The sequence below is a fragment of the Panthera tigris genome, chromosome D1, assembly GCF_018350195.1.
Source record: "Panthera tigris isolate Pti1 chromosome D1, P.tigris_Pti1_mat1.1, whole genome shotgun sequence".
NCBI classification, from domain to species: Eukaryota; Metazoa; Chordata; class Mammalia; order Carnivora; family Felidae; genus Panthera; species Panthera tigris.
In genome coordinates this window covers 30,877,374-30,899,822 of record NC_056669.1, presented here as the reverse complement: position 1 = coordinate 30,899,822, position 22,449 = coordinate 30,877,374, and the positions used below count along the sequence as shown (strand labels likewise).

Genomic DNA, 22,449 nt, shown 5'->3' with positions numbered 1-22,449 from the left:
GGGAAGCCCAACCCTGCCTTCCTTCCTCTCTGGTCACCTTCTTGTTCTTTCTTTCCCATCTGACAACTCCTCCCCACTGCTTTCCAGACCATCCCACCCAGGGGGTTCTGTGTGGACACAGCCAACATGCAACCCCAAGTTCTGCTCACCAACCTGGAGAGGAGGTCCAGTTTATATAAAACTCATCAGCTTCTTCACTGTGGGAAGTTAGGGACAGGAAGGGGCCCGAACCATCAGAAAGGCAACCAGGCAGGACTGCAGTTATTCCCTGGCCTGAGACATTCCCCCCATGGAGAAGCAAGGGCAAGCATGCATTTATGAGGAAAGAGTGTTAGCACTACAGGTCAGGAAGCCACAAGATGAGAGCCATGTTATTAAGTTCATGAAGCATTATTTATTTACTATGGATGTAAATTCACCAGCGCCCAGATTTAAGGAGAATTGTGGGTCATAGAGATAGCAACAGGAAAGAATCAACTTTCCACATCCATTTTTATCTCCTAATGAAGTTATTTGAGGAAACCCTGACAGCTGTGGCAATACTGAAGCTTCACAGAGACACTGAACTTGATCTCACATATTCTCATCACCCACAGCACCTACCACAGGATCACCCATGCAACAGGGTCTCAGAAATGCATGCTTGTAAAAGTGTCAGAGTGAGGAAGAAAGCATGTAAATATGGGGACAAATCAAATGTTTCTTACCTTCTGAATATAAGGCATGTAATCTTTATCCTCGGCAAATGAACCATATTCATTCTCCACCTGCACTGCAATGATGGGGCCTCTCTTGCGATACTGAGAGACAAGCAGATCAAGGAATAGTGTGAAGCTACTGGTGGAAAAAGCCTGGAGTCTCTGGGTTTCCTGCTAAGATCACATATCTGGTGCAGTAAGCTTTGATCCAAGTAGTTACCTCATGTTCCCTCGGTACTCCCTCTCCTCCAGGGCCCAGGGTCAGTCACCTCCAGTTGCCTCAGCTGTTGCACAGAGTTCCACCTTCCCTAGTCTTTGGATTTAAGCAACTCCTACAGTTTTCCCTCTTTTTCTCATACTAATTATCTTTTTCTCATACTAATTATCTGCTTAAATATGAATCCCAAACCTACAAACTCCCCTGCTTCCATGCCCACCCTATCTACTTTCCCCAGAATATGAAAGGGGCATCCCTCCCTCCTCCTGTCTTAGGATAATGCCACCACTCATGTATGGAGTCCCACTGCCTCCTACCACCTGCTTGGGAACTTGGCTCTCTGCCCTGTTCCCTCTACCTTCTCTACTTTCAACCTTTCCTTCCAAACCAACTGCCCTCCATCATCATGGAAATTTATTCTGAACCATCACACTAGAGAGAGGGAGAGTAAACATGGACCCCAATCCCGTTCCCCCACCCACAGTTCTCTTGCTTTCTCATTTTAAAGAACCCTGTTTCTTGAAAGAATTACCAGTTGTCTACACTCACTGTCTCTGCTTTCTCACTTTGACTCCACTCCTCAAACCACAATGGTAAGTGTTCCAATGCCATCTTGCCACCTGTCATCAAGAGTGACCTAGTGCTACTGAAATTATAAGTTTGCAATGTTTAACTTAATCTTTCAATGTTCTTCCACACTCAAGTGCAGAAGTCTCTCTTGATACTGAAGGCAGAGTGAGCTCTTGACAGCCTGACCACTTCACCCACCACATGGCTCCTTATTGCCTATGGAGTAAATGCCAATTTTAGAGTGATATTCCCTTTTGTACAATGGGACCCTAGCCCCTGAGTTGGAACAGAAGAGAATGAGTATGTGTAGTGGGTTTTCCTCTACAGCTTCACCTTTTGCCTCTTTCCCACCTCAGATTCTATGCTCCACACCAACTGCACTTCCTCCAGCTCTTCAGACTCTTCATTCTATCTCTTGTCCTCTGGTCTTCACCCATGATGGAGACTCCTGACCATTGCTAATGCCTGCCCACCCTTCAGGTCACTGTTTAAGTTACTTTTTCTGGAGAGCATGCCCTGAACCTTCCTTTCTCCTTGGCTGCTTACCCCTATGAGGGGTGTCCTGCACTTCTTCCACTGAAGCAACTATTCCTCAATTTGTAAGTGGTCATTGCCTCCATGGGACAGGGACAATGTCTGTCCTTCTCTCCATTGGAAGCTAAGCTCCTACACAGCAGCTGGCACATAGCAAGTGCTCAATAATTACTTGTTGAGTGAACCTAAGTATTCCTCATTGATGAAGTGAGAACAGTTGTTTGTATTATTGAACCATATCTTCTCCCCAACATGAAGGGTGAGATTTCTAAAATCCCCGTCACAGGAGAATTCACAGCTGACCTTACAAAACAAACAGGTTGAGAAGAATGAAAGTCCCAAGTAAAAGAGTAAATACACTATAAAAATTATTTAAATACAGTAATTAAAACAATGAAGGTAACCTAATAGAAAACATTAAAATACTAACAATTTAGTAATAATAGGTCTTTTAAATTTCATTTGCACTTATAATTCCTTGCTTCTTAAAAATTTCCTAAGATTTCTCACCTCATGATTTCAGTGGGATATTTATATATTTGCTTTGCTTGCTGCATCTGCACTAATGCTACATGGCATTTGTACTTGTGCTTGAACTTCTAGCCAAACATTCAAAGTCTTTCTAATTTTAAGGCTCAGAGATTTTTGCTCCTACATCAGGCCCCATCTAAATGCCAGAAACATATGGCTTTCAGCCTTTCTTGACTCTGCATAACAGACCCAGAGTTTAATTCTAAAGATGATGTCTTCTTCCCTGCAGCATTGCTCATCTCTCCTAAAGCTATACTACAGAGACATTATTCTTAATCTGTCTTTCCCTTTATTTCTATTCCTAATCTCCTGTTTCTTTTCTCAATAATTATTCCAATAGTAACTCACAATTCACAATTGAGAAGTAGTTATAAAGGGCTAGGTCCGTATCATATTTCCCCCAAAAAGAAGACTCTAATAAGCTCTTTATTGGTATTTATAAAAACATAATAACTGGTTTTTATCCCCAATCAAGTTATATCAAGAGATACACTCTTAAAATAAGATATATTTTTATTTAAATAATAACCATGTGTCTCCTCTTGTTTATAAGAAAGTTGTATTTAAAAAAAAAACATAATGACCAAATAATTCCTGCCTTATAAACTTCAGGGTATAATATTTGTTCTTTATTGTTTTTATAGACTGGTCTTTGGGCTGTGGGTACCTTGCATAAGATGAGGAGACTCCATGAAGAAAGGAAAATGCATGGTATCTGTACTCTTTACATTTATGAAACTTAAACAAACTGGAATGTGAGCAAGAGAAAATATATCCACACAGGTACAAAGTGATATGTGAACCAAGTTATGCATTATAGCATAAATTTAAAAAATCAAATGTCGACAGGAGAGACGGAAGATGGCGGCGTAGGAGGACGCTGGGCTCACCTTGCATCCTGCTGACCACTTAGATTCCACCTACACCTGCCTAAACCCAGAAAACCGCCAGAGGATTAGCAGAACGGAGTCTCCGGAGCCAAGCGCAGACGAGAGGCCCACGGAAGAGGGTAGGAAGGGCAGCGAGGCCGTGTGCGCTCCATGGACTGGCGGGAGGGAGCCGGGGCAGAGGGGCGGCTCGCCGGCCAAGCAGAGCCCCCGAGTCTGGCTGGCAAAAGCGGAGGGGCCTGACGGACTGTGTTCCGACAGCAAGCGCGACTTAGCATTTGGGAGGTCATAAGTTAACAGCTCTGCTCAGAAAGCAGGAAGGCTGGAGGACAAAGAGAGGGAGAGCTGCTGAGCCCCCGGACGACAGAGCTCAGTTTGGCGGGGAACAAAGGCGCTCGCCAGCGCCATCTCCCCCGCCCATCCCGCAGCCAAAATCCCAAAGGGAACCAGTTCCTGCCAGGGAACTTGCTCGCTCCGCGCAAACACCCAACTCTGTGCTCCTGCGGAGCCAAACCTCCGGCAGCGGATCTGACTCCCTCGCTGCCACAGGGCCCCTCCTGAAGTGGATCACCTAAGGAGAAGCGAGCTAAGCCTGCCCCTCCTGCCCCCGGGCACCTTGCCTGCCCACCCCAGCTAATATGCCAGATCCCCAGCACCACAAGCCTGGCAGTGTGCATGTACCCCAGATGGGCCACGCCACCCCACAGTGAATCCTAGGAGAGGGGAAGAGAAGGCACACACCAGTCTGACTGTGGCCCCAGCGGTGGGCTGGGGGCAGACATCAGGTCGGACTGTGGCCCTGCCCACCAACTCCAGTTATACACCACAGCACAGGGGAAGTGCCCTGCAGGTCCTCACCACTCCAGGGACTATCCAAAATGACCAAATGGAAGAATTCCCCTCAGAAGAATCTCCAGGAAATAACAACAGCTAATGAAATGATCAAAAAGGATTTAAATAATATAACAAAAACTGAATTTAGAATAATAGTCATAAAATTAATCGCTGGGCTTGAAAACAATATAGAGGACAGCAGAGAATCTCTTGGTACAGAGATCAAGGGACTAAGGAACAGTCACGAGGAGCTGAAAAGCGCTTTAAACGAAATGCAAAACAAAATGGAAACGACGACAGCTCGGATTGAAGAGGCAGAGGAGAGAATAGGTGAACTAGAAGATAAAGTTATGGAAAAAGAGGAAGCTGAGAGAAAGAGAGATAAAAAAATCCAGGAGTATGAGGGGAAAATTAGAGAACTAAGTGATACACTAAAAAGAAATAATATACGCATAATTGGTATCCCAGAGGAGGAAGAGAGAGGGAAAGGTGCTGAAGGGGTTCTTGAAGAAATAATAGCTGAGAACTTCCCTGAACTGGGGAAGGAAAAAGGCATTGAAGTCCAAGAGGCACAGAGAACTCCCTTCAGACTTAACTTGAATCAATCTTCTGCACGACATATCATAGTGAAACTGGCAAAATACAAGGATAAAGAGAAAATTCTGAAAGCAGCAAGGGATAAACGTGCCCTCACATATAAAGGGAGACCTATAAGACTCGTGACTGATTTGTCTTTTGAAACTTGGAAGGCCAGAAAGGCTTGGCACGATATCTTCAGTGTGCTAAACAGAAAAAATATGCAGCCGAGAATCCTTTACCCAGCAAGTCTGTCATTTAGAATAGAAGGAGAGATAAAGGTCTTCCCAAACAAACAAAAACTGAAGGAATTCGTCACCACTAAACCAGCCCTACAAGAGATCCTAAGGGGGATCCTGTGAGACAAAGTACCAGAGACATTGCTACAAGCATAAAACATACAGACATCACAATGATTCTAAACCCGTATCTTTCTATAATAACACTGAATGTAAATGGATTCAATGCGCCAACTAAAAGACACAGGGTATCAGAATGGATAAAAAAACAAGACCCATCTATTTGCTGTCTACAAGAGACTCATTTTAGATCTGAGGACGCCTTTAGATTGAGAGTGAGGGGATGGAGAACTATTTATCATGCTACTGGAAGCCAAAAGAAAGCTGGAGTAGCCATACTTATATCAGACAAACTAGACATTAAATTAAAGGCTGTAACAAGAGATGAAGAAGGGCATTATATAACAATTACAGGGTCTAACCATCAGGAAGAGCTAACAATTATAAATGTCTATGCGCTGAATACTGGAGCCCCCAAATATATAAAACAATTACTCATAAACATAAGCAACCTTATTGATAAGAATGTGGTAATTGCAGGGGACTTTAACACTCCACTTACAGAAATGGATAGATCATCTAGACACACAGTCAATAAAGAAACAAGGGCCGTGAATGATACATTGGATCAGATGGACTTGACAGATATATTGAGAACTCTGCATCCCAAAGCAACACAATATACTTTCTTCTCGAGTGCACATGGAACATTCTCCAAGATAGATCATATACTGGGTCACAAAACAGCCCTTCATAAGTTTACAAGAACTGAAATTATACCATGCATACTTTCAGACCACAATGCTATGAAGCTTGAAATCAACCACAGGAAAAAGTCTGGAAAACCTCCAAAAGCATGGAGGTTAAAGAACACCCTACTAACGAATGAGTGGGTCAACCAGGCAATTAGAGAAGAAATTAAAAAATATATGGAAACAAACAAAAATGAAAATAGAACAATCCAAACGCTTTGGGATGCAGCAAAGGCAGTCCTGAGAGGAAAATACATTGCAATCCAGGCCTATCTCAAGAAACAAGAAAAATCCCAAATACAAAATCTAACAGCACACCTAAAGGAAATAGAAGCAGAACAGCAAAGGCAGCCTAAACCCAGCAGAAGAAGAGAAATAATAAAGATCAGAGTAGAAATAAACAATATAGAATCTAAAAAACTGTAGAGCAGATCAACGAAACCAAGAGTTGGTTTTTTGAAAAAATAAACAAAATTGACAAACCTCTAGCCAGGCTTCTCAAAAAGAAAAGGGAGAGGACCCAAATAGATAAAATCATGAATGAAAATGGAATTATTACAACCAATCCTTCAGAGATACAAATAATTATCAGGGAATACTATGAAAAATTATATGCCAACAAATTGGACAACCTGGAAGAAATGGACAAATTCCTAAACACCCACACTCTTCCAAAACTCAATCAGGAGGAAATAGAAAGCTTGAACAGACTCATAACCAGCGAAGAAATTGAATCGGTTATCAAAAGTCTCCCAACAAATAAGAGTCCAGGACCAGATGGCTTCCCAGGGGAGTTCTACCAGACGTTTAAAGCAGAGATAATACCTATCCTTCTCAAGCTATTCCAAGAAATAGAAAGGGAAGGAGAACTTCCAGACTCATTCTATGAAGCCAGTATTACTTTGATTCCTAAACCAGACAGAGACCCAGTAAAAAAAAGAGAACTACAGGCCAATATCCCTGATGAATATGGATGCAAAAATTCTCAATAAGATACTAGCAAATCGAATTCAACGGCATATAAAAAGAATTATACACCATGATCAAGTGGGATTCATTCCTGGGCTGCAGGGCTGGTTCAACATTCACAAATCAATCAACGTGATACATCACATTAACAAAAAAAAAAGGAAGAACCATATGATCCTGTCAATTGATGCAGAAAAGGCCTTTGACAAAATCCAGCACCCTTTCTTAATAAAAACCCTTGAGAAAGTCTGGATAGAAGGAACATACTTAAAGATCATAAAAACCATTTATGAAAAGCCCACAGCTAACATCATCCTCAACGGGGAAAAACTGAGAGCTTTTTCCCTGAGATCAGGAACACGACAGGGATGCCCACTCTCACCGCTGTTGTTTAACATAGTGCTGGAAGTTCTAGCATCAGCAATCAGACAACAAAAAGAAATCAAAGGCATACAAATTGGCAAAGATGAAGTCAAGCTTTCGCTTTTTGCAGATGACATGATATTATACATGGAAAATCCGATAGACTCCACCAGAAGTCTGCTAGAACTGATACATGAATTCAGCAAAGTTGCAGGATACAAAACCAATGTACATAAATCAGTTGCATTCTTATACACTAACAATGAAGCAACAGAAAGACAAATAAAGAAACTGATCCCATTCACAATTGCACCAAGAAGCATAAAATACCTAGGAATAAACCTAACCAAAGATGTAAAAGATCTGTATGCTGAAAACTATAGAAAGCTTATGAAGGTAATTGAAGAAGATTTAAAGAAATGGAAAGACATTCCCTGCTCATGGATTGGAAGAATAAATATTGTCAAAATGTCAATACTACCCAAAGCTATCTACACATTCAATGCAATCCCAATCAAAATTGCACCAGCATTCTTCTCGAAAGTAGAACAAGCAATCCTAAAATTCATATGGAACCACAAAAGGCCCTGAATAGCCAAAGTAATTTTGAAGAAGAAGACCAAAGCAGGAGGCATCCCAATCCCAGACTTTAGCCTCTACTACAAAACTGTCATCATCAAGACAGCCTGGTATTGGCACAAAAACAGACACATAGAACAATGGAATAGAATAGAAACCCCAAAACTAGACCCACAAAAGTATGGCCAACTCATCTTTGACAGAGCAGGAAAGAACATCCAATGGAAAAAAGATAGTTTCTTTAACAAATGGTGCTGGGAGAACTGGACAGCAACATGCAGAGGTTGAAACTAGACCACTTTCTTACACCATTCACAAAAATAAACTCAAAATGGATAAAGGACCTGAATGTGATACAGGAAACCATCAAAACCTTAGAGCAGAAAGCAGGAAAAGACCTCTCTGACCTCAGCCGTAGCAATCTCTTACTCGACACATCCCCAAAGGCAAGGGAATTAAAAGCAAAAGTGAATTACTGGGACCTTATGAAGATAAAAAGCTTCTGCACAGCAAAGGAAACAACCAACAAAACTAAAAGGCAACCAACAGAATGGAAAAAGATATTTGCAAATGACATATCGGACAAAGGGCTAGTATCCAAAATCTATAAAGAAACTGACCAAACTCCACTCCTGAAAAACAAAGAATCCAGTGAAGAAATGGGCAGAAAACATGAATAGACACTTCTCTAAAGAAGACATCCGGATGGCCAACAGGCACATGAAAAGATGTTCAACGTCGCTCCTCATCAGGGAAATACAAATCAAAACCACACTCAGATATCACCTCACACCAGTCAGAGTGGCCAAAATGAACAAATCAGGAGACTATAGATGCTGGAGAGGATGTGGAGAAACGGGAACCCTCTTGCACTGTTGGGGGGAATGCAAATTGGTGCAGCCGCTCTGGAAAGCAGTGTGGAGGTTCCTCAGAAAATTAAAAATAGACCTACCCTATGACCCAGCAATAGCACTGCTAGGAATTTATCCAAGGGATACAGGAGTACTGATGCATAGGGGCACTTGTACCCCAATGTTTATAGCAGCACTCTCAACAATAGCCAAATTATGGAAAGAGCCTAAATGTCCATCAACTGATGAATGGATAAAGAAGTTGTGGTTTATATACACAATGGAATACTACGTGGCAATGAGAAAAAATAAAATATGGCCTTTTGTAGCAACGTGTATGGAACTGGAGAGTGTGATGCTATGTGAAATAAGCCATACAGAGAAAGACAGATACCATATGGTTTCACTCTTATGTGGATCCCGAGAAACTTAACAGAAACCCATGGGGAGGGGAAGAAAAAAAAAAAAAGAGGTTAGAGTGGGAGAGAACCAAAGCATAAGAGACTGTTAAAAACTGAGAACAAACTGAGGGTTGATGGGGGGTGGGAGGGAGGGGAGGGTGGGTGATGGGTATTGAGGAGGGCGCCTTTTGGGATGAGCACTGGGTGTTGTATGGAAACCAATTTGACAATAAATTTCATATATTAAAAAAAAAAAATCAAATGTCCATGACAAGGTACTAGTTAAATGAATTATGATATATCCATTTGTGGAATGCTATGCAGTCCTTAAAAAGAATGGGTTCCAAAAATATATTTTTAAGTTAACAAGAAAATTTTCAGTGGAAATTGCATATTTTTTATTAAAAAGTATGCATACATACACATGTGTAAGTGTGTGTATAAATAATTTGTTTCTATATGTGTAGAAATCCTCTGGAAAGACACAAAAATCTAGCAAAATTGTCTCCTGAAAAGACAATGAATGGCTTTCGTTCAGGGTAAGAGGGGAGACTTATTTCACCATAAACTCTTTTGTACTCTGTTGAGCTTTATCACCAAGAGCTTGTATTAACTATTTAAAACAATAAAGATAATTTAAGGGTAAAAATAAGCAGTATGAATATCAGTGAGTTTAATGAATATCGAGTACATTCAGAACAATGACAACCACAAATGAACACCCTTCATCAGTCCCTTGTAAGATGTGTGTCTTTCTAGAAACCTTGAGGTAAAGGCTGCACTTAAGACAAAGGTCTAGAATTGAAAATTGCAAGAATATCAGTTTAAATTCTCACAGAGACTAGGCATGACCTATTCTGTGAACAAGCCAGAAAAATTATTTTCCTAGAGCAAAGATAAGAAAGAAGGAAAGAGGAATTTGCTTTACCTGGAGAGGAACAACTCTGGAAATGAGGTGGTCAAAATACTTATTAACTGCTTCAACAAAGCCCTTGTAGGTTGTTCTTAATATCATCTTAGGGTCTTGCAGCAACCAGCTGGGGGTGAAAGAAGACAAGCTCAGTTCTGAGTTGGGAATGCAGAGGTGCGGGGGCTGGGCCAGGCATGACAGTCTGCCCCTTTCCAGATCTCTCTTGGGCAGTTTTACATCCTCTGATCATGTCCATGATCCTGGAGAACTCAGGGGTCCTGAAGGGATGTGTCCATGTCAGCTTTTTGGACCATCCCACAGATTTAGAAGAAAAGATACCACCTCCATCGACATGACACTTTACAACTTACCATCAAGATTTGTACACCCACATCTTAATACCCTCCTCCATTCTTATTCAGTTTATTTAAAACATTTTTCTTGAACACAGTGTACGTACTTTAGGCAAATGGTTACATTTCCTCCAAGACCTAAGATTTCCAGCACAGAGGAGGAGCTTACAAGTAAGTAAGCTTGTCCCCAGGTCAACTTGTAAGGTGCTGGGCATGGCTTCCAGCTAACTGCACCATGAATTGCTGCTTCTGGAAAGCTCCCTCTTCTTGCAAGGGTCAGGCATTTTCTGCTCCAGAGCTGGAAAGCGAAAACTAGCTCACCTTGGACAAAAGAAATGCCTTTACATGACAAAGGGGAGTAAAAGTACTCACCTGGGGGCAAAGCCATGAACTAAATGGGCAGTCCTGTCAGCTTGTGGAGATAACAGAAGAGCATTCTTAAATTCTCACCCTGAACCTTAGTTGTTTGGATTAAAAGCATGCATCACAGATGAGAGAAAAAGGCAAAGAAAAATGAGAGGGAGGGGAGGGAATCTGAAGGCGCTTAGTACAAGAGAACTTGGTCTTCCACTGACAAAAGAACAATCAGACATCATCAGAACAAGCCCACCCATCACTGTCTAAAGCTTCTGTTCCCATTCTTCCCACTACTGACAGAGTTGGGCATAGCTCTCTCCAGTGGGGCAAGAAGACTATGATCATCCCAATGCTTCCTCTTCCCCTGCACACTCTTGGCCACATGCCTAGAGCACTAGGAAGATGTGTCATCTGTAAAATGAGGATTACAAGAGTACCTATACCTCACCCTATTACTGCAACCATTGTCTGAGACAATGTGTGTAAAGCACATAACAGTGCAAGACACAGCGGATGTGCTCATTTGTTATTAGACTGAAGTTTTATGTTTAGTAAAGCCAACAACTTTACTATACTGGACTCAGCACTGCTCACCTGGGCAAGCCCCCGAGGTCCATCTCACTGCAGATGTAGGGGCCTGGACGCAGAATCACCCACAACCCGATCTCCGCAGCCATCAGCACAAAGGCCCTAGGGAGGTCAGTGTCAGCAGCTCTCAAGACATCAGAGGGGGAGGGTGGGGATGAGCCTGGCACACATCACAAGGTGGTGGATCTACCTGGCTCCTCCCCTCCCTGCTTTCAGACGCCCTGCGAGCTGGATTCTCCCCTGCTCCCAGCCCAGTACCTTCTGCATACCTCCACTGGGGGCAAGAGGACCAAGGGCATCAGACAGGATACAGGGAGGGGTGGAAGTGGGGTCCTAACAGTGAACCTGACCCCAAGTGCCTTACTACCCTAGAGAGGCAAGCCTTGTCCCAGACCAGATGGCTGGACCACACTGCAAAGCAAGGCAGACACTGGGGATTAGGCACCTCCGAGCTGCAGTGAAAAGGTCTGAGCTCAGACGAGGTAAACCCAGACCCCTGAGAGTAACAAGTTCATGGCTAGAGAGCATTTGGGTCTTGAGAACAAGGTTCCAGGTCCCAGCCTCTCTCTGGTTCTCAATGCAGAACCAAGATGGCCTAATCAAATCCAAGGGGCCACGTCTCTGTCTCCCCACCCTGGACCAGGCCACAGAAGCAGTGACAGCATTTACTTACTCCAGGTCCAGGTTTCCAGAGAAGTCAAATTTGCCTCTTTGCGGCTCATGGAGGTTCCATGGAACATAGCTGTAATAGGGAAGGGGGAAGTACAATAAGCATCTTTCGATTTCTTTCTTCTAAATTTCTAGATCAGTCCCAAATCCATGCTAACACCTGGGATAGTTCTATTTGGGAATAAGCTGAAGTTTCCAATGGCAATTAAATCTGTATTACATGAACAATGACTATTGTCAATAGCTCTTTTCTTTATTAACCAGTTGTGATCCATGCTGCCAATAATCCTATGATTCTAGGTTCCTTGGATTTATATACATTAATTATCCCACTCACCACCCCATTCTCTGTACTAGCCAGTAAGAAAATAAAGAAAATCACAAACCCCACAAATGTCTATATAGGCCCAATAAATTTTTGCTAAGAATTAATCAAAATAAGAATAGAGGAGGATTTTCTATAAGGATAATGGAGATAGAATAAAGAAAAATAGCACATTTAGATTTAGCAAGAAGGACCCATCCAGGCCCCTCCCCTATAGGGCTGAGTCTATAGGGCCAACGGGACATGTGTAAAATTTTTGTTAGGTGCTATTTTTATTAGTGACTATCTTTTTTGTGTGCATCACCAACAAATTTCTTGAGTGTTGTGCCCCTAACCTCATGTTTGCCATTAGCCCTGTAGTTCTTGTTACACAATTGTACACAATGCAGATTTGTAAGAATGCATATGTTGCATTATGGCAGAACTGACTGTATTTCAAGATCTTCTGTTGTAAGGAGGAATGAAGAGTTGGTTTGCTAAAAACTTAAATATGCATGATAAAGTTTATAGCTGTACACTGAAAGAGCAGAATGAAAACATTTTGCTAAATGAGGCTTACAAGTGACTTACTTCAAAAAATATTGCTGGATAAAGTTGAAAACAAAAAGATGGAAAAAGATATATATGAGGCAAAATTATTCTAGCAAATTTTAAATAGGAGGCAAGATGGATTTTAAGGCAAAAAAAATCCCTCACAAATAGATGTTGAGAGGCATCAAATAATAAAAAAGGAAATGATCCATCAAGAAGATATAGTAATCATGGCCTTACGTGCTCCATAAACATGGCTTCAAGTAAGGGAGGAGTTTACTGAATCAGAGAAGGGGACAAATCCATAGCCATAGAGGGAAGATTTAAAATACTTCCCTAAGAAATAAAGATAATAGCAAAAAGTTGTAAGGATATATATTTGAATAACACAAATGAAAGGCCCAATCTAAGAAATACATAGAAACCTCAGTAGCCAACAGGTGGAGTACATACATTCTTAAAAAACACATGCAACAGTTGTAAAATACAAAATAAATCTCAACAAATTTCAAAAATGTCCGTAATCCCAAGGCAATTGCTACACTAGAAAATTATGCTTGAAAATGATAAAAAGTTAAATAAATAAATAAATAAATAAATCAGAAAGCATATTCCCAAATAGCTGAAATGTTTGAAAACAAATGACATTCAAAGTATTACACAGCAAAATGTATGGGATATGTAACCAAAGCAATAATTAGAGGTACACTCATATCTCTGAATAAATATATTAGAAAAAGCAAAATCCTGGAAAGAAAGTGAGCTCAACTATTCAACTCAGGAGACAAGAAGAAAATAAGAGAAAGAGAAGGAGAAGGAGGAAAAGAGGAGGTGGAGAAGGAAGAGAAGAGGAGAGGGGGAAAAATGCTAAACCAAATAAGGTAGAAGAAAGGAAATTATACGTAATTCAGGAACTATCAAATAGAAAACAAAAAGATACAGAGAATATTAATAAAGTTACAAGCTAGTTCTTTGAAAAGACTAAACATTTAAAGATTAAAGGGGGAAAAAAGGCTGATACACCATATGATGTGCAAGAAAGAAAGAATTTTTAAAAGTCCCAGTCAATCCACAAGAAGAAGAAAGAAAAAGAAAAAAACGATATATAGAATAAAAATAGTATATACACTAGGAGAAAAAGCAATAACCATTCAACAAAGTTATACTACCCCAAAAAACTCCACCTCACAACCACAAAAGACAGTAATCACAGAGGTTTTATAGGTGAATTTTAAGAAACATTCACGGTAAAGATAATTCTTTTGCAAGATAGTTTCAGAGAAGAGAAATATATACATATATAGTCACTTGGTGAGTTTATTATAAGATTGATATCAAAAGTGGGCAAGATACTAACAGAAATACAATTTTAAATCCATTTCAGTTATAATCATAAACACACATATCTGAAATAAAACATGAATATGTCAAGTCTAGCAATCTATGTGTGTGTGTGTGTGTGTGTGTGTTTGCACATTCACATGTTCATGTCTCCTAATCAAATAGAACCTATTGCAGAGCCGTGGATTGGTTGAATATCAGAAAAAGATGTCCATATAATTTACTATTTCAATCGATGAGTGAAGAAAAACCATATAATTTCTTCAATAGATGCAGAAAAGCCTCTAAATAAAACTCGATTATTTATTATTAAATCCTTTGTATATTAGATAAGCCAATTATTAATTTAGTGCCTCCCAGCTTCATATTCACTCTTTAGTATCAGCTTTGCAATAATGGAGCCAGCCCTTGAAGCATTTTCTCCTTTATACTGAGTACCACCTTTAGCTTTGCCACAAGAGGGCGGTGGAGGGACATTCAGGAGGAAAGGGGCTTCTGTGATCTCCAGTGCAGTTTTTGTATTACTATGGTCCTGCTATATATCTGGTCAGTGGTGTAGGTGTGTGAGGACATCTGGTGGTTCTTTCTTTTTAAAAAAATCAATGCATCGTAAGTATACTTTGTAACAACCAATGTAGAATTAACCCAGAAAGGGAAGGGAACTCAACTATTATGGAATTAACATAATTAATATAGCTACAGATGTAAAACATTAAATTACATAGCCCATAGCATTTTGCTAACACTTTTCTGCTCTTTCCCTTCATATAATTTAATTTTAAGCCTTTCAGAACTGCCTTTACTTTTTCCTGATGTTAACTAATAAAACCCCACAGCTTGACCATGAAGACAATAGACCCTTCTAATCGCTGGTGACAAACCAAACGTCTCATCAAAAAACAGAAAAATACATTCTGCATCATAAAATGATAAAATGCCCTGTAAAGGGGACTTAGACTTTACAAGAGTTTACAAGCAGGATTGCAAAGCTCTGTGAATGTCCTCCTCAATCTCCAAGTAAAGTCCACAATTATGAAAGACAGTTGAATTGCTTAGCAGCTGGAACCAGGTGCTGGGCTGAACTCAAAGCATAGCTCCACAATTACTAACACTGTGTCTTCAAGAAAGTGCCTTAACCTCTCTCTGCCTGAGTTTTCTCACCTACAAAAGATAGTGATAATACTATTCACCACATAGTATTGCTATAGTGATGAAGTGAGTTAATATCTTCCAGGGTTTAGAACATGCCCAACTGAATGTAAATACTATATACATGTTCTCTGAATAACTAAAACTGGTTGACTTACTTTATAGCGTAGATATATTTAAGTCAGAATTTCCATCCTCTATCAAAGGTGGTATCCTTACACTAAGGGTGGGCGTTCCCGCCTTTTCTCTGACTTCAGAAACACCATTCCCATACACCTGTCACAGTTCTGCCTTCCACGGAATTGTTTCTTTTGGCTCACCCTTCAACACACCTTTCTTGACTCCCAATTTTTTGAATCTCAAGACTTTTCTGTAAATAGGTCTGTTATGAAAGGATCTCCACTGTTCCTAATTCAAATGTGATTTTTATTTTGGGCTAGATTTATGTGACTGGCCATCTGTGCACAGGCAGGAGTCTATGCCTAGGTATGACTTTGGTGACATCCTCATTCACAACTGTATGGTCACACCTTGAGGCGATTGTGGGAGGAGACTCACCCTGAGCAAGCTAGTTAAGCCCTCTATTCTTCTGTTATTGTCCCTCACACAGTAAGAATGACACTATCCGGTCCACAGGACAGCTAGTTGGAGGATTAAATGATTTTGTGAAAATGATTACAAATGCCCAGCCATCAATACACCCTAAATACATGTTACGTTTTGTCACTATACACCTAATCATGTTAAAGATCACGCTAAATTTATCATGTTAAATGTACATTTAATCATTTTACATTTATGTTTAAATTCTTCTGATTGACTAAAGTAGGTTTGTATTTCTTTTTGCCATCATAATGAGCACAGGCATTGTGATAGGCATTTTTCACATACGTAAGGTAAGCGTTTTATCTCATTTAATCATCAAGACAAACTTGAAGCAATTTTTATTTTGTTTACTTATGGATGAAGAGGACATCAGGGCTCTGGGAGGCAATGGTTTGAGGCAGAGCTGGGACTGAAGACAGGTCTTTCTGAATCTCTATGCTTTTAATTATTAATGACATTAAACTTCACTTGAGTGATACTGGTATTTCCTTACATGTTCATTTTATTCATGCTATTATTCCTTTACAAGCTCACTTTAATTGCCTAAAAATTGTTTTTAAAATACCACATATTTATCTGTAAATATACTTTAAGCATTTGTCATTAAGCTGAGTGCTCCTAACGGACCCAGTGACTCTCCTATTAGAGACATTACTGTGGAAATCACTTATTCCTTCTGTTTCTCTCATTAACCCTTATCCAAGGCTGTGACCACAGCAAACTGTGAGATGTGACACTTAAAGGGCACATGCTAGAAATGACTATCAGAAGGTAAATTCTCAGACAGGCAATCCCAAAACCAGAGGCTCGGAGCCTGGATGCAGACATCAGGAGTCCCTGTGGGGTAGAAAGGTCACAGAGAGCTAGGGGACCAGCACTCACGTGGTAAGGGTGTTGAAGCCACAGGCCTTCAGCTTCAGCAAGCGGTCCCTCCAGTACTCCCTGGGCACCCGGAAATAGTGGATGGAGCCCCCGAAAATCAGGAACTTGTGACCCCCGAGGGTGAAGTACGGCTTACTTCCAACTCTGCTTTCAGTCTGAAGTCCCACAGATCTGTCCATCAGCTTGAGGGGGGTCAGGTGAGACCAATTAAACATGCTGAGAGACAGAGAAAGAGAGGAGAGGCTGCCATAGCCTTGCCAGAGAAGGAAGTTCTTGTAGCAGGAGTTGCTGTGGGCATGCTTCTGATATAATTCTCTCCAAAAAAGGAGAAAAGGCTCCCCTCCCTCCCCACTCAGGCAAACCTGTACTGGGCTGGCTGTAGCTGTGCATTTGCAAATATAAGATCCTCTTTGTCTTTCACTCGAGGAGCAAAACCTGATAAGATAACTGGCAGGAAAAAGATGCACACGATTCTTTTCCAGGAGAAACACAGGCTGAAAGAGAAAAAATGACAATGAAAAGGGGAAAACACTGGACTCATCAAGCTGTAAGGACCAAAATGCCACTCTAGAGGCAAGTTAGAGGAAAAAGCCACAGATGCTCACATCAAGGCAGGTCTCTGAGGTTAGCCTAATGTGCAGGGAGGCTGGGGCTTTATCTGAGTCCACTGAGGTCCCCTGCACCACCAGGGCTGTCCCAGAGCCCACCTCAGTACATCTAGAAAGCTGAGGATAGACTGAGTCCTAGAAGCCTGCAGCCAGGAACAGGACAGGACAGGCATGGCACCTGGGCAAGGGGATCCTGGGAAAAGCTGGAAGAAAAGTAAGGGAGGAAGGGTAAGGAAAAGATCAGGGACAGGGGGAAGCATTCCATCCACCAAGTTCAGAAAGGCTGCAGGGCCTGATCACTGGAGCACTATGTCACCATCCACACGCTGATTCTTTTCTCTCTTGGGCAATGGATAGACTCTCACCAGGACTGGCTTATCTAAGGTGTGGGCAGAAGAAAGAACTGGAAGAGAGAAGGTATGAAAGAGGAGTCGATGAGGAGAGGCTCAAGCAGATAGGAGGACCCACGGGGGCGTCCCAGTCCAAAGGGGCCCTTGCTCCACGTATTGCCCCCAGTGCCCAGCGAAATAAATGCCTGTGGATGACTGGCTGACTAACAGAACGAAGAGGGAGGTCCAGGAGGCCTCCCGGGTTGTGCGCTCAGGGCATCCGGCAGGCGAGCTGGGCGCAAAATCCCCGGCGCCTGGAACGGCAGGCGGGACTGTGGGCTGGCCAGGGCAATGGTGCCGAAGGTCACCTGAAGCGCTGCAGGGAGCCCATCACGCGCCGCTCGAGAGCCTAGTCCAGCGCTGCTCCCGCCTCATCTCCGCGGACCCAGACGCCGCGCACCGGGGCCAGGGAGCCTGCCAGGCAGTGCCCAGTAAGTCTCAGGCTCTGGGTGGCGGGAAGGGCAGAGAGCTCCGCATCGAACCCAGTGAGTCCGAACTGCCTGTGGGAGCAGATGCCTTTCAGCCTGTGCAAGTAACGTGGGAGGGTCTTGAGTTATCGCTATGACCTTGGTTTTCCTATACTGTGCGTCACCAGACTGACGGGACGGAAAGGCAGAGGTAAGTGGGAGGAAAAGAGGACAAGTTAGCCTACGCGTGTTCCACGGGCTCAGGGACTGTGGTGAGTGTCCCTGTGGCTGCAGACAGCGCGTTCAGAGCAATGGGTGGGGTGTGAGCACAGAGGAATAGTTTCAAAATGATGGGCAAATGCCAAAATACAGGTTCACCTGGGTACTTGTCTAGGTGAGGGACACCAGCTACGCTGGAGTATAGTTTAACCAAACCGAATCTGTAAAATGAGAGTATTATCAGAGCAAAGAAGGGAGTGCTGTTCCTACCAGTGGGTCAGCTTGAAAGTGTCTACATAGGATATGCAAGAACTACAGCTTGGAATTCCTTGGTTACAAACCAGCAGGAGACAGGGCTGGAGAGATCAGATTGGGAGGAAGCAGGCCAGGAAGGGCAGTGGAAGCAAATGCTAAGCAGCTCAATCTCTTCTCAGAAACTAAGTCAGATATTAATTTTCTTGAGATTAGGTGATTGCAAGATGTAGGCTAGATGGGAAACAGACAAGTCACCCACATAGACCTGGTGATCACAGGATAAGAGCTGGGGATGTTCTCATGGTGGTAAGCAAGAGGATGGAGTTGATTTAAGAAAATTTGGGGAAGTAAAACTGGTAGGTTTTATTAAGTGATTGAATGAGGCAGATGATACATAGAGGAGTCTGGGTTGACACTGTGTGTCAGCCTAAGTGACAGCCTAAGGGTAGGTGGTGGTGACATGTATTGAGATGAGAATCACAGGAAGTGGCAAAAGTTTGAGTTGATTAACCCAATTTGAAACCTGCCAGATTTGAAGTTCCTGTAATGAAGAGAAGTCTTTTGAGTTTTCTCTTTGAAGCTGTTACTTTTTCTCTCCCATTTGAAAGAACAAAGCCTGTGGCATTAGGTTGAAATCAGACTATAGTTTTCAGAGACTATTATGGGTTTTCCTCTCTTGTCTCACTCTTTACAAGGTATAATTTGTCAGTGTAGATTATCCATTTTTTCTCATTCTTAGGTTGGAAGCAATGGACTCTTGGGACTTCCTACATCTTACACAGAAGCATGATATTCAACTTCTTTGAAGATATCCTGTTTTATAAATGTGGTTTTAACAGCTACAAACCTTTATTCTTCTTTGCCAAGATCTTTTTTAAGCTACATTAATTTATTTTTTATATCATTTATTGACAAGTTAGCTAACATACAGTGTATACAGTGTGTTTTGGGCTTTGGGAGTAGATTCCCGTAATTCATCCCTTACATAACTATTCTAAGGCTTGTGCCTTTCCATATAAAATGTAGGAAAAGCTTGTCTATTTCTACAAAAAGCCATGCTAAAACACAGATAGGAATTGCAATCGACCTACAGATCCAGTTATGGAGATTTGGCATCTTTACAATGTTTAGCCTTCAAATCCTTGAACGTGGTATGTGTCTCCATCTCTTTTGGTCTTCTTTCGCTTTTTTAAGTAAGAATTTTGTGATTTTTTTTTTTTTTTACACACAGATCCTCTGCATCTTTTGTCAGGTTTATACCTCAGTGTAGCAACTTATTTTGAGTGATTTTAAACGGTATTATATTTTTAACTTTGGTTTCAACATGTTTATTCTTAGCATCTAGACATTCTATTAAGTTTCTTGTATTGATGTTGGATTCTGTGACCTTGGTAAACTCACTTACTAATTCTAACAGGCAGTTTGAGGAATTGATCCAATTCATTGGGATCTTCTGCAGACGCAATCATGCCATCTGCAAATACAGAAAGTTTTATTTCTTTCTTTCCAATCTGTATGTCTTTTATTTCTTTTTCTTATCTTATTGTGGCAGCTAGAATTTCTAGTACTATGTTGAATCGTACTTTGTTCCCAGACTTGGGTAAAAAATGTCCAGTCTTTCACCATTAAAAATGATGTTAGATGTGGGGTTTGTGTATATGTTGTTTATCAAGTTGAAGTAGTTCTCTCTATTCCTAATTTGCCGAGAGTATTTATTATGAATGGTGTTGGATTTTGTGAATTACTTGGATCCTGTCTTCACTTTCTATAACATTACTATCTTAATTTTCTCCTAAAACATACTTTTGCCAGATATAGAATTTGCAGATGTGTGATATTATATGATATAATGAGAAAAATATGTTTGGTCTTCATTCCCAGTTCCTGCCACAAAACTCCTAAACACTTAGAATTTCCTGAGTGAAAAAGATAAGAAGAGCAATTTTTGTTACTCATAGCAAGCCTTTTTCAAACATGTCTGAATTTATGTTAATGAAGCAACTTTTGGAAAGCCCCTAAGGATGAGGAACTGGTTACCAGCAGACCAAACCATCTGATTAGAGAGTTGGGAATTTCAGAATCCCCCCACCCACCCAACTCTAACCTCTGAGGAAAAGGTAGGGGAGGAGGCAAAGGTTGACTTAACTACCAATAGCCAATGATTTAATCAACCATGCCCATATAATGAAGCCTGCATAGAAACCTTAACTGAAGAGGTTCAGAGAGCTTCCACATTGATGAACACATCGAGGTGCTGGAAGGGTGGTAGCCTCAGAAAAAGCATGGAAGCTTGAGCCTCCTTCCCCATATCTAGCCCTATGCATCTTTTCCACCTGGCTGTTTTTGAAGTGTATCCTTTATAATAAACTGGTAAACCTAAGTGTTTCCTGAAGTTCTGTGAGTAGTTCTAGCAAATTAACAAGCATAGAAGAAAGTCATGAAGAATTCTGATTTATAGCCAATCAGAAGAACAAGTGACATCCTGGGACTGGCATCTGAAATGGGGTGAGTGGAGGACAATCATGTGAGACTGAGCCCTTAACTTGTGGAGTATATTCCTTGGATTGTATAAACATTATTGTTTCAAAAACTCTTTCAACCCAACTTTCTTTTTCAAGTTTATTTATTTTGAGAGAGAGAGAGAGCACAAGCAGGGGAGAGGCAGAGAGAGAGGGAGAGAGAGTATCCCAAGCAGGCTCTGCACTGTCAGGACAGAACCCCATGCAGGGCTTGATCTCATAAACCATGAGATAATGACCTGAGCCAAAACAAAGAGTCAGACACTTATCTAACTGAGCCACCAGGTTCCCCAACAGTCCAACTTTATTTTTCCTCTCCTTCTGGGACTCCAAATGATATAAATGTTAGATGTTTTTTATTACTTGTTTCCCACAGGCCCCTGAGTTTCTGTGTTTTATTTGGTTTTGTTTTTGTTATTTAACTTATTTGCTCTCTGCTGTTAATATTGGGTGAAATCTTTTATTCTCAGGTTCTTGGATCTTTCCCTCTGTCCCCTGTTGTGATTATATTCCTGCATGCCTTGGTGTCTTTGGTGTCCTTGAACAGAAGAGGAGTGTCTCAGGACTGCAAAGAGAGAGAGACTCCCCAAAGTGGCCCCTGCGATTGGAAGCTGTTGCTATTGTGCCTGCCTTGGTGTCACTGGGTGAGGAAAGGGAGTCCATGTTCTAAATGACAGCTTGGTATTTTATTTGGAGTATTAGTATTGAAACCTAAACCTAAAAGAAATGTGTATACAACCTGTCACACTTTCAATTTTGAAAGAACTATCCTGCACATAGAAATTAAAAAGTAATAGGGTACCTGGTTAACCATCCAACTTTGGCTCAAGTCATGATCTCATGGTTGTGAGTTCAAGCCCTGCATAGGGCTCTGTACTGACAGCTCAGAGCCTGGAGCCTCCTTCAGATTCTGTGTCTCCCTCTCTCTCTGCCCCTCCCCTACTCACACTCTGTCTGTCTCTCACTCTCAAAAATAAACATTAGAAGAAAAAATAAATTAAAAAGTAGTTACACCAAGATATAAGCAAGGATAATAAAAATATTAAAACCATAACTTCTAGAACAGATTATATCATCTGGTGATGTCTCAAAAGTAAAACTCATGTATTTGGTTGCAGAAAGGAAAGTAGATTTTTAGCTTATTCAGGTTGTATTCAGGAGGAAAAGATAGATAGAAGGAATAAAACGCTATAATAATCTTAAGAAATAAGAAATGGAAATAATCTGTAATAGAAAATGTGCCAGATGCCTTTGTATTGGTGGGAAAATATTAGAGTAGA

General features: G+C 41.3%; 1 protein-coding gene across 1 annotated transcript in view; it reads right to left on the bottom strand.

Moving 5' to 3' along the window:
- The window catches only part of LOC102952066 (beta-galactosidase-1-like protein 3), a 57,756-nt gene extending 39,479 nt beyond the window's left edge, over positions 1 to 18,277 (bottom strand). Inside the window, 8 exon segments of the mRNA XM_042958481.1 lie at positions 708 to 800; positions 9,990 to 10,098; positions 11,276 to 11,371; positions 11,943 to 12,011; positions 16,773 to 16,988; positions 17,135 to 17,266; positions 18,078 to 18,108; positions 18,111 to 18,277. Coding sequence (XP_042814415.1) covers positions 708 to 800; positions 9,990 to 10,098; positions 11,276 to 11,371; positions 11,943 to 12,011; positions 16,773 to 16,988; positions 17,135 to 17,266; positions 18,078 to 18,108; positions 18,111 to 18,144 — 780 coding nt within the window. The 5' untranslated portion in view covers positions 18,145 to 18,277.
- Positions 18,278 to 22,449: the final 4,172 nt, after the last annotated feature.